The sequence below is a fragment of the Hirundo rustica genome, chromosome 10, assembly GCF_015227805.2.
Source record: "Hirundo rustica isolate bHirRus1 chromosome 10, bHirRus1.pri.v3, whole genome shotgun sequence".
NCBI lineage: Eukaryota > Metazoa > Chordata > Aves > Passeriformes > Hirundinidae > Hirundo > Hirundo rustica.
Window position 1 is genome coordinate 10055243 of NC_053459.1, and position 14831 is coordinate 10070073.

Here is a 14831-nt window from a genome sequence, read left to right on the forward strand (position 1 = left end):
CTGGGTTTGTGTGCACATGTTGATATTGATATTGAAATTATGTGCTCTTTCTCAATTGAAATGTATTGAAAAATATTGCTTTCCATTTGTGATCTAGGGTTCTCCAGGGCTTACAGGCTTAGTTGGACCCAAAGGTATACGAGTAAGTGTTTGCATTTTAAACAAATTTACATGTATTAAATGTCATGCTAATTGCCAGCTTGGTTTAATAATTTGTGAAAATAAAAGCAAAACATGTTTGATTTCAGAGTATGGTTAAAATTTAGGACACGGTCTATGCACAAGTATTATTTATTTCAAGAACTTTTGCCCGTTTTGCTACACCTTACATATGTTTCTGTATGTATTTAGTATTTGGGTGTGCAGTGAAAAAGTCACACTAGAATACCATGAAGATTTATTTGGTTTTTTTTTCTGTGGGAAAACCCAGTGTGTGTTACCTGTGTGTAACCATCATGCTTGGTTCACAGACAGAAGAATTACAAAGTAATGATCTTTTAATAGAATCATACTTGCACTCATCCTTATTGACTGTAATCAAGGAAAAATTGGCTAATGAGCTTTTGTTTAATATTCATAATATTGTTTCTCTGGGTTAATATCATTAGGGAGTCGCAGGAATACCTGGATTTTCAGGTCCTCCAGGCCTTCCCGTAAGTAAAAATGAAACTGATTTAACCATTTCTCTCTTACTGTAGTCTTCATGCACAATTATCCTTAGCTCAATGTGCTCACTCTAGTCTCAACGTCAACACTGTCTCTGTCAATTGGCCTAGAGATAAAAATCTCGGCATCAGCAATTCTTACTCATTGTAATGATTTAAGAACACATTGTAATCTGTCAAGTCTTGTGAAACATTGCTCCAACATAAACTCTTTCAGTGCCTCTGTAAGGCAATATGAATGTGCAAAAACAAAGCTTGTGTCAATTTTATGCTTCTTTTAGGGTGAACCAGGAGCTGTTGGTCCTCCTGGGCTTCCAGGTGTTCCAGGATGCAATGGCACAAAGGTACAAACCAAGCTGAGTGTTCTGGAAATTGACTTTGGCTGTGCTTGGGAAAGCCAAAAAGTGTTCTAAATTTCCCCCAATATACAACAACTTTGGCTTGTTTTGGTTTGTGACTTTTTCATCTAGAAAAACTTGTATCATGGGACCAGAGGAAGGTAAAGTGTAAAATAAAACACTTTATTTTGCCAGTATCTAGCTTGCAGTTGACAATTCATAAATCCTGAAAGTAATGAAGAGAAAAGGTTCAATGTTAAGTTACAGATGTACCAGTTTGTATTTGCATTAGGAAAGAGGGAGCCAGAATAATGCCTACTACAGAAAATCATAGATTTCTAGTGAAACTATAACCTAATCTGAACAGTCTAGGATAGAAGTCAAGCTGCATAAAATGGGATGATCCCCTTCTAGTGAAACATAGTGGTCATGAACTCACAGTGTGTTTAGTGTGATAGCATAAAAAACTTCTGTAGTCACATTTGCCAAAATCAGGCCAAATAAGAAGCTGAAACCATAATATGCATTAACAATCACTGTCACTACTTTCAGGGTGATCAAGGATTTCCAGGTCCTCCAGGTCGAAGAGGTTCTCCAGGCCTTCCAGTAAGTTTGAAATTCTTTGTGTGCATTCCCAGCACACAAGCACACTCCCTGAAGGAGTGTAAAGCCTTATGTTTGCTCATACTGACAACAGTGGAAATATATAGGTATCCCTCTCTTATTTGTATGAAAACTTATTTGCATGTGTGATAAAGTGACCAAAGTTAAAAGTAATGCTTTATCGTCTGTATGTTGCACCTCAACTTCTTAGTTAATGACTGCATGAATTCACTGACTGGAGTTGGCTTATACTCATGAAAATTTACCACTTACATCCCTAAAGGTGTCCAAAATATATTTAATAGATTGCAGCTTCTGTTCATGCCTAAGTATCTTTAAGAAAATAATGGCTTATAAATATAAGAAAATAAAGTCAATAAGAACCAGGAATTAAATACAGAATTTATCATTCTGGGTGCATTGCTTCAATCCTAGGATTTGGGGTTTTTTCAACGTAGAAATGTGTTTGAAAGAAAAACTTTTAAGTAAATGGAAAATGAATGCTGTCTTTCAAGTTCCAGTGGCTTCAAATCTAACTTCTAAACATACCAGCTCTGCTGATTTTATTTATTCATTCATTTAGATCAGGCTTCAAAGTTGTTCTGCCTTCACCTGTAGAGTTGTACCTCTCTCTGTAAGACTGACTATTTTTTAACAATGTGCCCTTTCTTCTTAAATTGAAGTCTGGCCCAGTAAACATGAACCTGGCTATGCACCTTCTTCATGAAAATAAATCACCTGAAGAGCACCAAGCTTAGACAATACTCAGAATGTGTTATTTCAGCACTCATTTATTTTTCTGTTTCAATATGATTGTTCTTCTTTCTAGGGAGTTGCTGGTATCAAAGGAGAGAAGGTCAGTTATTTGCATCATATTACACAAAGTATTTATTGGTTATCAACAATTTGTGTGTATGCTTGTTGCTCTTAACCTTTCCCTTCATGGGAAACAGGTTTACCTCCAGAAGAAGCAACCGCAAAGTTTGGTGCTTCCTTTGTCCCAGCAGCATTCACCTCCTGTGGCAAAATGGTCTATAATTTTTGAGATTACTGTCTCTACTGTTACTGCTTGTAATGAATTTAACACTTTCAAGCACACAGAGAACTAAGCTCCTCCCACAAACAGTTTATGGAAAGCTGCAGATGCACTAGAGAGTATTTTAAAGGCATAAAAAGTAACAAAAAAAAATTGAAGGCAAGGACTGTGCATGGGTAATGTAACTGTATCTGAAAAGAAGACTGCTCCTAACAGAGAACTGGAAGGCCTGCAAAATGTATATTTGGTTTCATAAAATCTTTTTTAAAGGTAGAACTATCCGTAGTGGACAGTTTCCATTATTATGCAATTCTGATGTTGCTTATTTCCCTACAAACTGAAGATTTGTTGCACTACAGAGTTCTACAGCATAACTTTTTAATATTTCTTTTAATCTAATTGTCTAGGGATGCCCTGCAGAGGGATATAGCCAAGAGTATGGCGCAAAAGGTGATCCTGGATTACCAGGAATGCCTGGTCTCCAGGTAACTTAAAATAAGGGGTGGTGAGATAGATATGTATAAAAATATTCAGTAATATGTATAAACATACTCTGTGTAACATGACTATGTATATGTTTTATATATTGTATTTGTAATTTATTTATAATGTATTTATCATTTAAGTGTTTTGTTTATTTCATATAGATACAGTATTTTTGACAATTGTGTCACTGATTTCTAAACTAAAACTAGTCAGTTTGCAGGCCAGATTGCAGAAAAACCGCACTTCAGGTATGGAGAAAAACTGGTCGCAGATCTATGAGTTTACCCCTACACAAGTAGAATAGACTAGACTGGACTAGAATAGAATAGAATAGTTCAGTTGGAAGGGACCTATAATGGTCAAGTCCAACTGCTAAAATTCTTACTGAAGTTAAGTTTGAGCAGGTTAGACCAGCTCAGCTTCTGGAGTACTAACAAAGAACAGAATGGTCCATATTTCAAGAATGAACATCAACAGGGGCAGGCAGGGCTGACATTTCTTCTGACTACTGGAATAAAGAGAGAGCATTAAATTGGAAAGAAAATAAAAATGTTTAATTTTTCATTTCTTGGAGGTTAAAAAGCTTAAAAGTATAGGATTTATTGCATATAATATTTGAAGGCTTGAAGGCTTATTAGAGGCATTAATAGGGCCATATGGATTATGAGTCCACATTTCTCAGAGGACTTACATCCTCACTTGAGTAGTTTAGTTTTAGAACAGATGCTTTCTCGTGTTTCAAAACATATGCCAAACAATAAAGCAGTGAGGAAGAATTACACCTCTGTGTTCTCCTGAGATAGGAAAAAGAAATTCAGAACAGAGCTGCTCCTCTGTTTCTTATTCAGTTCTTTGAATTTAGTTTTGTGTTTTGCTGATAATCTTGCCAGGAGATTTATTCCTGTTTCTTTTTTAACATGCAGGGTGCCCAGGGTGCTCAAGGATATCCTGGGGAACATGGACCACAGGGCCCTCCAGGACCTTTAGTATGAATTTATGTCTCACTTGTTACTTTGACCTTTGATTTTCCCTAAACTCTATGGAATTAACAGATATAAGTACTTGACTCTCCCAGACTTATTTGAGGTCTAGACACATGTATGTGAAAACTATGTTTTTCTGCACGCATCTGATTTTTTTTTCAGTTTCTTTTGACTATTTTTATGCATGAAAATTTCTATATTTTCAGAAACATCCCTTGTCCATGTAGGCATTTTTTAATTTTCAAATTATTACCCATTAATTCACTCTAAATACTAATATGCATAACATTGAGATATGCATATGTATATAGCAAGACTGTGTAAACAATCTGTCACCCACTGGCAATGACTTGCAGTTGTAAAGGTGGAAGAAAGAGTAAAAATATAAGTTCTGAAAAATTGGGTGCTTCAAAACATCTATATCAGAGAACAAGATTGTAAGTTTTTTAGCTGAGGGTGGTTTTATGTTTTCCTTTTTTCTAGGGCATGCCAGGGAAGCCAGGACCTCCTGGACCTAAGGTAGTCTCAGATTGGTAATAAAAATGAAAACTTATGTTATGTGTAAAATAAATTAACCTATGTTTAAGTGTTTGTAAAAGAAATAAATTACATTAGGGGATTTTTTTTTTCAGGGTCTGATGGGACTGAAAGTAATAGGAGCCAAAGGAAGAAAGGTAATTTCATAAGAAACTTTAAACATCTTGTTTAAAATCTTGTTTCTGTTTTCTGCATTTTCTGATCTACTATACTGAAATGTTTGGGAAAGTAAGTACTGCAAAATGCAAATTTTCAGTATGTATGTGGGAGTCTTTTGTTGAAAAATGGAAACATGGCAATGCTGTCTAGGGTCAAAATGTTTTCACATAAGAGCCAATGATATAAATGTGTAGATAGAAGATTAGACACTGAAGAGAAGCCAGTAATTAATATTTACTAACGCATAGCATTAAATTAATATATCTAATTTGTGTAGTGCTCCTAAATACTTATCTAAGCAGACAAACTTTGGTAAATATATACCATATGTAGTCTCATAACTTCTGGCCAATGTATTTTCAGTGTCAGCCCTTGTGATGGGAGAAGAACTTCAGATTTTGAATAAAAATTGGATAAATTGTCTTTATTGTTCTTACTTTGTATTCTATGTAACCTTCAGCCAGGAATTAATGCAAATGCCCACACTGTCTCTCAGCACCCAGCCTGCAGCTACAGGACCAGTGTAGTCAATCTGAATACCCTTGCAAGAAATCAGGACATCTCACAGTGATGCTGATTGACCTGCAGAGATGCAGCTGTGATTATTTTGAACATTGTAATCATTACTAGGAATGTGCTAGGAGTTTCCTGGGGGGGAAAAAAATGCCTATAGACCTCATTTTTCATTAGCAGTAGCTCAGGTGACCATGGAACATCTTGCTTCCTTATAAAACAGCAACACATTCTTGGCTGTTGTGCTGAAAACTTGTGCAAAAGCATTTCACTGGCTTAAAATCACTGGAAATTGTGGATATTGTTTTGTTGGGCTCCACAGGAAAGATCACTTTGAGGATTTTCCCAGTTCTGAAAGATCCTTAATGACAAAGTGCCCTTCACCACTAATGTTGTCAGTTAAGGACATGTGGAAGCTCGTTTTGTCTGTTAGCACCATGATTCTGTGATCTTCCTGGAATACCCAGACTGCAGTTTGGAGGATGTCACCAATGACAGTTCATGTAATTTACTGATTGACATAGTTAAAGAGAGAGAAATATTGTAATCAAGGACACATTTTTACTTGATTTAGAGTTAAAGTAGTTATGTAACAAATAGGATTAGGAATTTAAATTGTTTCTGTTGCTTTAACAGAAATCAGAATATTCATTTTTATATTATTCTGGTAGGAGGAGGTTAAATCTTCCATATATTTTTTTTACTGTAATATAAATAGCAAGCAAAAGGAAGTGTTAACTGGATTAATGGCTGAGTGTAATGAGAGAAGAATTTTCGCAATATTAAAAGTATAGCAGTAGTAATTTGAAGTAACAAAACCACACTGCTGGTAATTTTCTCTTATTTTTCTTTTTTCTTTCAAGGGTGACACTGGGTTAACTGGACCCCCTGGGCCCCCAGGAACTGTTATTGTGACGTTAAGCGGACCAGATAACATGACGGTAGTGAAGTTGTTAAACATCACATTCAGATAAGCCATCTGACTAGGTTATACTTTGAGAGGATGTTTTCTTCTTCACTGCTCTGATAACATTTCCTTTTACCCATCCTAACATTTTTCAGGCCTGCTTAGTTAGATTCTGAGCTCTCTTAGAGTGTCTGTGCATAGCCAGCTTAGCTGAGCCTGTGTGCTCACATGCCCATCTGCATTTGCCAATGCAATGCTTTTTAGCAGCACCCCACCTGCTGGAGATCTCTGAGTACATGGAGAGTAAATCACTTCTGCTTTACCAAATCCACATGCATGTTCTGAATGGCTATCAAAGCCACAGCTCAGTTGACCCCTGGGTCTTGGCCCTAAGAATGTCAGACTCTGAGCTACCAGTTTCACAAAACCACAATATGTTCATGTACATTTTGTGGTTCATTTTCTCATTAATTTTACTGAAACATGAGTAATCATGGAAAGTGTTGGAAAGACAATAAATATGGAAGGAAATAGTCTGATTCAGCTTTAAGTATTGCTTTGTGAATTAACATTCTTGCATTGTATCCTTATATAGAAATTGAGCGGCAGTAGTTGATAGAATTTCAGGTATTCACATATTAACAGGACAAGTCTTCTATGTGTTCTTGATTCCATTTTTCTTACTCAATTTGCATCTAATCTGTGGAGTCATCCAAAGTTCCTCCCTGTTATGTGCTAAAATAAAAGTGAATTTTGCATGAAGACTGAATTGAGGAGGGAAGCGAAAGATCGCAGAAGCAACGTCCAGCTTTTAGGCACACCAGCTCTCCTTGTTTAAATCAAATACAGAGCACTTGTAGCACTTTCCAGTCACAGCTGTTGTGGCCTATCATTAGATAATGGCAGTTTTTCCAGCAACATTGGGCATTACACTTTAGAAACCTCTCAAAACCCCTTATATAAATAGTTTGTAGCATGAGTCTAACCAGATAATAATTAGACAGTCCATAAAATTTGGCTTAACAGTGACCATAGGATGTGGCCCAGTGGTGCTACACTGTAGTGTAATCCAATCTTGCACCCACAGAGACAAGGATGCTGTAGGTAGCCACTGCAATTATGTTTTGAAAGTAACTCTAGCTCCAGTAAAGTAACTAAGGTTTACTTGAGGCTTTTTTGCTTGTTTATTGTTGCCATTTGTGGGGATATTTCCTGCAGTTCCTTTACAAGTAGGTTGTTTTGACCTAGCTCTCTTCTGAACAATGTGAAGAAACAGTTTCTTTTTCAAACATCACAGACTTAGACAGGAGAACTGGTGTAAAGTTTCTGTTTCTTAATCATATGAGTAGAACCATCTCTGCACAAAGAATCTTGCTGGTGGCATAAGGATTTCATATTTGTAGCACCAGACTGAAATGATAAGCACAGAAAAATCCAGGATGCCACAGTAAGCTCTTTTTTTCTGTGTAATAGGACTTGAAAGGAGAAAAAGGAGAAAAAGGATCGAGAGGAGCCCCAGGACCAATGGGATTTACAGTAAGTGACCAGAAGTAAATCCTTTAAATCCAGATGCTCAGGCAGCATCACTCAATAAAAGCTACTCTTTAGAGACCAGTATTTACACTAATTATTTCAACCTTTATTGATAAGAATAGAACTAAGGAATAGAATAAAATACCTATTAATAGCATTTCAACTGTATTTTTTTTTAAAGATAAAAATGATAAGTATATACTTGACTTAGAAAATGTGAGTTTCAAAACATCAATATCCTCAGTGTGGTTTTGTTCCAGGGGCCGGTTGGTGATTCTCAAAGTGAAAAGGGTGACCGAGGAGAACCCGGAGCACAGGTGTGTGCAAACAACTGAATACATGTATGTTAGTCCTTTCTGGAAAACAGTTTTGAACTAGTGTTGCTGTCCAGTTTTTGTCTCACTGGTGCTCAGAAAAAATTTGCTGAGATGCAAAAGCTCTTTCCTGCAGTAAACTAGACGAGAGCTGGAAGTCAAGTGACTGTACTTATATGAGTACTTGGAGTGGAGGTCAGTTGATTGTGAGTACGCTTCTAATTTTTTTTGCTATAAAGATTCTCCTATTGAAACAATTAAAAAGTGCTCAGCTAGACATGTACTGTGGCTTTGTAGTACAAGGGTTTAGCTAGAAGAGAAAATCCTGGGTTTACTTAAGGCAGCAGACTTAAATTAGTATGTTCAACCAGGAGCTGTGTGGAAGCATGGAGCAAGTTGACTGAGTTACTACGTTAACAGCATAGTATATGAAAAAAATATTTATTTAAAAATGCATATTAAAATACTATTTACATGATTATATATATTTTTGGAAGATAATTTATGGAAAGCTATTACTTTCATTCAAATGCCTTTCAAACTTTCAGATAAAAACAAATCAGTGACAGATGCAAGGTCTTAGTAACTAAACTACTAATTCATAACAGATTACTGATATATAATCAGGGGAGAGCCCTAAAATAGTCAAAAAGATCAAAACGTTTTGTGGCATTATCTGAATACAGACTTGGAATGCATTATGAAAGCAATACTAAGAAAAATAATTTAAAAGATTTTTTTTTCAAAAATTAAATATTTCATTCAGTCCAAATGTGTATATTTTTGAAACTTTTCTCATACTTCTTGTGGCTGCAATACATTTTCTTCCACAAGGAAAATAGCAAGACAAGACTCTGGTACTACCTGAGGATTGTTCTTTCTTCAGTTGTATGATACTGTAACAATGCTGATGTCAGAGAGCAACTTGACTGTTATTGTTATTATTCCTATACATAACAAAAATTTCAATTTGAGTTACTAGTGTAAAGTTCTAGGGGTTCTTGCTGTGCAATGTGTGTTATTAATCCCCCGTCTTCTGTGTTTCTTCCACATTGTCTTCTGTTCACAAAAGCCTTGTCCTGTCATGCCATATATTTTTAGAACTCTTTTTAATTGACTCCTCCTTGTGGAGGAACTGGTAGAGCACCCCTGCTTATTTTGTGTATTGAACTTGAAGAATGCTAGGAAAGTATTGTTAATACAATGACTGATTAACTGCTCTAAAAAGAAAAACATTTTTTTGCAATTGAAATTGCATCAGTGAGCACAAAATACCAAATTGCTGTGGATTTTGCATTCTAGGAAAAAAACCACTGTTTTGTGCAAGTTTTGAGCTTGTGGAGACATCATTCTATTCTCCTTCTTATCTTTTAAGTTCTGACATCTTTTTGCTGTTTTTTTCTGCTGCTTACATCCTAATTCCTGGTCTGGTCTTTTCAAAATTATTTTAAAATTCATTTGTTTATTCTGTAGGAAAAAAATATAAAATGTTCTTTTTTCCTCTGTTCTGAGTTTTTAATCTCCCTGTACCCTCCTTTTAGCTTTTTACTACCATCCTGCTGTGGATTTTAATGAACCAGGTTTTCCTCATTTCTGCCTTCAAGGTGGCAAGCAAGGTGTTGATATGATCATCATTTCATTTCATTTCATTTCATTTCATTTCATTTCATTTCATTTCATTTCATTTCATTTCATTTCTGTTTCTCTCCCCGTTTCTCCCCTTTGCCTCCCTTCCCTTTGTCTCCTTGTTTTGTTGTTACGAATTGCTCAAACAATTGTTCCTTGTTGCCACACAAGATACAGGACCCCAGCAGACGCTGCCAAATGGGCCATGGAAAGCAGCAGATACCTCTGGCATGCTGCCTCCTTCTGTTTTCACTTTTCCATCTACTGCCCTGCACTCCCTATTCCTTTTCATTAAATAATTTCTCCTCAAGTTGTCCCATATGGGAAATGGGTTTCAGAGAGTTTTCCTTCAGTGTCCTTCCAAGCTCACCATGGGAAGGGCTGCTTGCTGCTATCTTGTTTTATCATTCGTCTTGTTTCAGCAAAAAACTGATTTTTCACCAGGCTTTCTGCACTTGCCTGGCACTTTGTACTGCCTGAGTCTGGCACTAATAATCCTCCACAGGAGGAGGAATGTCAATAGAATATCTTACAACCTGTTTGTAGAGTTTTATGAACTTTAGTTATGAATAATGAATACTTTAAAATAACCTTAATGGCTTTTGACAGTTTACACAGTTTGCAGTTATGTGCACAGCATTGAGTTGATATGCTCTTTGAATGCAATATCCTTACTTTAATTTTTTTTTATTTTATTTTACATTTTTCCTTTGTAGGGGAAGCCTGGAAAAGAAGGTGCCCCAGGTCCACCTGGCTTACCGGTAATGAAGGAAGTCTTCTAAATGTTTTCTAAGTGATAGTCATCTGTTTATGACAATTCTATCTTCGTGTCACAGCTTTTCTCTCATTGTGGAATGTGTTTCAAATGTTGATTTGCATACACTGAAACATTTCCTTCATGCAGCTGGCCTTGAAACATACCATGTCCTCACAGATTTACGTGCAGGAGACAGAGCCTCAGTTTTGGGATGTCATTGTTTCCATGTCAAATAAAAAGACCTGTTGCTTGCTGCTGACTGTCTAATGACTTTGAGACATACGCCAGGTTAAGCAAAATTAATTCTACTGAGTTTTTTCTGGTTAGTCACATTGAAATTTTTGCAAAAGAGTTGTACCTCCCCTTTAGCATAAATTGAGAAGAGAAATTAATAGTTTTTATTCACTAGGATCAAAGCCATTGTTTCACGAAGAAAAGTTATTGTCAGGGTCATGGCTGTATTGGCCTGAAACAAGATAACTGATAGCTATTAAACTGTCAATTTGCCAACATATAGTTCTTAAAATATGCCATTTTAGAAGCAAAATAGTCTAATTTGTGTACTAATTTAAAAGTTGGAGTTGTTCAAATGTGTTTGAAATACTGTATTCAATTGGTTAAATATAATTTCTTTTTACTTCATCTCTACTTTCACAACATCATTAGAGTCTCAGTGACCTTATAAATATCTTACCAAAATTCTTACTGCCAGAATAGCCCATTGCACTTATGTCTTACTATAACATCATCTTTGTCATGCTAAAATGGCCTTCACAGGAAGCCTAAACACTTTCCAGTCTGACAAAGAACACTGAATGACAGGCCACAAAGCTTTACTGCCTCAGCTAACCGAGAGAGAATTTTCTGTCTTGACAAAGACATGTCATTGCTCTGTTCCCATTTCAGATTTACTCACTAGCAGTGCATTCAACTGCACAAGCCTCCAAGAAGTCCCTCTCCCTTGCCTGTATCCACTTGCAGAAAGCCTTAGTCTGCACTCTTTTCCCTCCTGGTGCTGCTGACACCTCTTGAGATCAGCACCATCCCGCAGACTGAGCAAGTTCTGGGGAGGGTGTTGAATGGAGAGTCTTGCATTGGGCTCCATTTCTCCCCTTCAGAAACAGTTTGCCGGGGGAAAACAGATCAGAGACTCCTACACTTGTGCCATGCAGAGCACCTTCCCCTGGGTGTGTTGGAGTGTGCTATAATAAATGCAGGTTTGGATGGGACACCTGCAGCTTTTCCTACAGACATGGAGCTGTACCCTCAAACCGGGTCTTTCACTGCAGTTTCTTCTCCTGAGCAAGTTGCATTCACTTTGCCATCACCACAAAAGTTTAAAGCTTTACACTTTAAATCTTACTGTTGTCAGTGCTAAAAGATTAATCCTTACAAAATTGTGTACTGTCACCTGCAGGGACAAAAGGGTGAACAGGGCAAGCCAGGACTGGCTGGAAGGCAAGGAGCTAAGGTATTGTTCAACAGTTTTGTTATTGCTTTGAGGATGAGGATAAGCTATGTTTGGGGGTTCTTATATAATTTTATTTATCACTGTGTATATAATATATTTCACTTAGCTGAGGAGATGAGAAGTAAGGGTATCATGGAATAGGGAATGGATCAGCTGAAACAAACCATTTATTTGAACTGGTGTCCATCTCTGTCTGGTGATGAGCTCCTGTAGGTTTTGGTGTATGCAGCTGAATAGTTGTGCAAGGAACGGATATGGGGTGGTGAAGGACTGGTCAGGAACAGTTGTTTTTCTTTAATGTTTTAAGCAGTGTACTGAAGTAACAGTGAGTAAATGCCATTCCATATATTGTTTTTAATAAACCTATCTCTGTTCTCTGATGAAGGGGATTAAAGGAAACCCTGGACCACCAGGAGCCTGTGGTCGAGTAAGTGTAGATAACCTTCATATATCATTTTTCTAAACCATTAGAATAAGAATAATCCAAATTGTTTGTGTGAGGCAATAATGGATGTCCTGCGATGCTCTAATCAGGCATGGCTTTAGCAAAGTGCTGATATTGCTGGGATTCTTACATATGGAATTGTATACAGTATCTGTGCCTCGTTAGACCTCACCTGGATCCAGCAATTTTGGCAGGAGATTGGGCATCCAAAGAACAGTTACGAAAATTCACAGGAGTTAATATTTAAACGAATTTCTAATCACTTCCAGAACAGGGAGCCTTAATTTTAAAATCCTAAGAACACCTTTTAAAGAAAGGGAGAGTTGGTCTGAGTACAATTTCCCTGTCTAGTCATGCTATCTCCCTAGTGGCTTCCCCATGTGCGCCTAATGGAAACCTTCTGCTTAAATTATTCAGAAGAAATAGCTTTGTAAAAAGCTGAAGTGTTTGTGATATTGACAGAGTACTAAAAAAACACTGCTGCTAATAACAACTATGGTTGCTTGTAATTGGTAAGGTCTTGTGGTGTCAGAACATCAAAATTATGAATAAGATTCAGTGTGAGGTACTGTGCTTCATTCTTGCAACTCTGTCTTTTCTTACCACCTTTCTCTTGAGACGGAGTATTACGATTATGTGGCTGGTGAAAAAGGGGACGAAGGACCCCCCGGGCCTCCAGGACCAAAAGGTCAACGTGGCATGCCTGGTGAGTGGGACATCGAAACTACAATGCTGCAGCAAGAACAGTCCACTCAAAGGGCTTATTGCAGACTACATTTTCAACAACCTTCTTCTGCCTTTACAAGAATATTTCCTAAACTCACATATCATTGCTGACTTGAAATGTATCCTGAGACTTTGATTTGTAGCATTATTTACCCCTAAAAATAGTTGCCAGTATGCAACAGTTGCAGGAGTGGTAGATACCTACTCAGGCAAAAACCAAGTTCTTATTTTGACTTTTAAGCTTAAAATGCAAAAGATCAAAGTTTGTATTCAATGCTATTGAATAGAGACTTTGTAGAGTATAGAGTGGTTTAACTCAAGTTTTTAATATCTTAATATCTGCTTTTGCAGGGCCACAGGGTCCTCCTGGAGGTGCTGGTAGACCAGGTATATGCAATAGTAAAATACCTTGTTCTTCCTGTCTTGTTGCACTGAATCAGCTTTGTCAAATATTAATTTCTTTAAGACTTTTAAAATATCTCTAAGTGCTAAAATAATGTCACCCAAGAGCTCTGATGGGTTAATACTTAGGTTAAAGATCATTTTTAAATGTCTGTAGATTCTCACTTTGCTTAATATATTTCAAGATAGAAAAGATTTATGGGATGAACTTGGTGTGTTTTTCTGTCACTCATTTTTCACTCAGTAAGTATTGAGTACTTACTTAGCTTTGAAATGCCATTTCTTCTTTAACTCTGTGTTTGTATTTTTTCCCCTTCGGTTAGGTGTGACAAGACCTGGTCTGAGAGGTCCCCCAGGGTTTCCTGGGCCAAAAGGAACAAAAGGAGAGAAAGGACAGGCTGGCTTGTGTATTGTAGGCCCTCCAGGACCGCCTGGTATTACTGGAAGGCCTGGTTCTGTTGGATTACCAGGTCCTCCAGGAGAACCAGGTACTTCTAGTTGCAGGTGTTTTTTATGGTTTTTCCAGGTAGCTGCCCCCTTTAAATGAATTGTTGAATATGTCAAGGAAGGAACCCATAAGGATCAGAATACTGTTTTGAGCTCATCCCTGCAACATTTTTCTCCCTTAGCAAGTAGGGTATTGTCTGAATAATCTGTGATGTGATGGTGCCATGCTCTTTTCATTAACAGGTAGAGTAACATTTGGAACTGGCCTACCAGGACTTCCTGGAGAGCCAGGGTGTGCGGGACCCCCGGGACCTCCAGGAGATACTGGCATGAGAGGTCAGTTTCAGATAACTGTCACTCAGAAGTAGATGGTACAATCCTGTAATCTTCATGGATCCTCATTAGATTTTATAAAATTTAATTTACCTCTTAAGTAATTTGCTGAATTCAGAGTTTTAAAAACATTCATTAGGCATAGTGAGATGTCTTTCTCCCCTTACATCAACTAAAGGAGCGGTGATGTGCCAGTGCTGCACTCCAGTTGTACACAGCTGTGGCAGGGTGTAGATCTTCACTGGAACAAATAGTTACTACAGTTTGTGCTATCCTGTTATGTTGTTGCTGACAGTCCATTTCTGAAAGAATCTGCAACTTGCACCCACAGGAGCTGCTGAATCTCTTTGCCCTTTGCTTGCCATTAGAATGACCCTGAGTGTTACAGAGCTCTGGTAGTTGGAATTGTACTTCCCTTACTTCTTTTGAGAGAATTTGGCTTGTTAGTAGAGTGACTGTATCCAAATTATTCGCTAAAACTTGACTTGAAAAAATCAGGAATTTTAAACCAAATGTTTCTGTCCTTTCGATTAATTGCACTCAGTTCTGA

The 14831-nt window shown here is 37.3% G+C and overlaps 1 protein-coding gene across 1 annotated transcript in view; it reads left to right on the forward strand.

Annotated features, from left to right (window-relative positions):
• COL4A3 (collagen type IV alpha 3 chain) overlaps positions 1-14831 on the forward strand; it is a 56702-nt gene that overhangs the window by 14548 nt on the left and 27323 nt on the right. The window contains exons 4-22 of the mRNA XM_040074571.2: positions 98-142; positions 609-653; positions 947-1009; positions 1556-1609; positions 2436-2462; positions 3050-3127; positions 4052-4114; positions 4595-4630; positions 4744-4785; positions 6184-6261; positions 7701-7763; positions 8021-8077; positions 10417-10461; positions 11875-11928; positions 12314-12355; positions 12992-13079; positions 13451-13486; positions 13825-13989; positions 14192-14284. Coding sequence (XP_039930505.1) covers positions 98-142; positions 609-653; positions 947-1009; positions 1556-1609; positions 2436-2462; positions 3050-3127; positions 4052-4114; positions 4595-4630; positions 4744-4785; positions 6184-6261; positions 7701-7763; positions 8021-8077; positions 10417-10461; positions 11875-11928; positions 12314-12355; positions 12992-13079; positions 13451-13486; positions 13825-13989; positions 14192-14284 — 1174 coding nt within the window. The remainder of the gene's footprint in view (positions 1-97; positions 143-608; positions 654-946; positions 1010-1555; positions 1610-2435; positions 2463-3049; positions 3128-4051; positions 4115-4594; positions 4631-4743; positions 4786-6183; positions 6262-7700; positions 7764-8020; positions 8078-10416; positions 10462-11874; positions 11929-12313; positions 12356-12991; positions 13080-13450; positions 13487-13824; positions 13990-14191; positions 14285-14831) is intronic.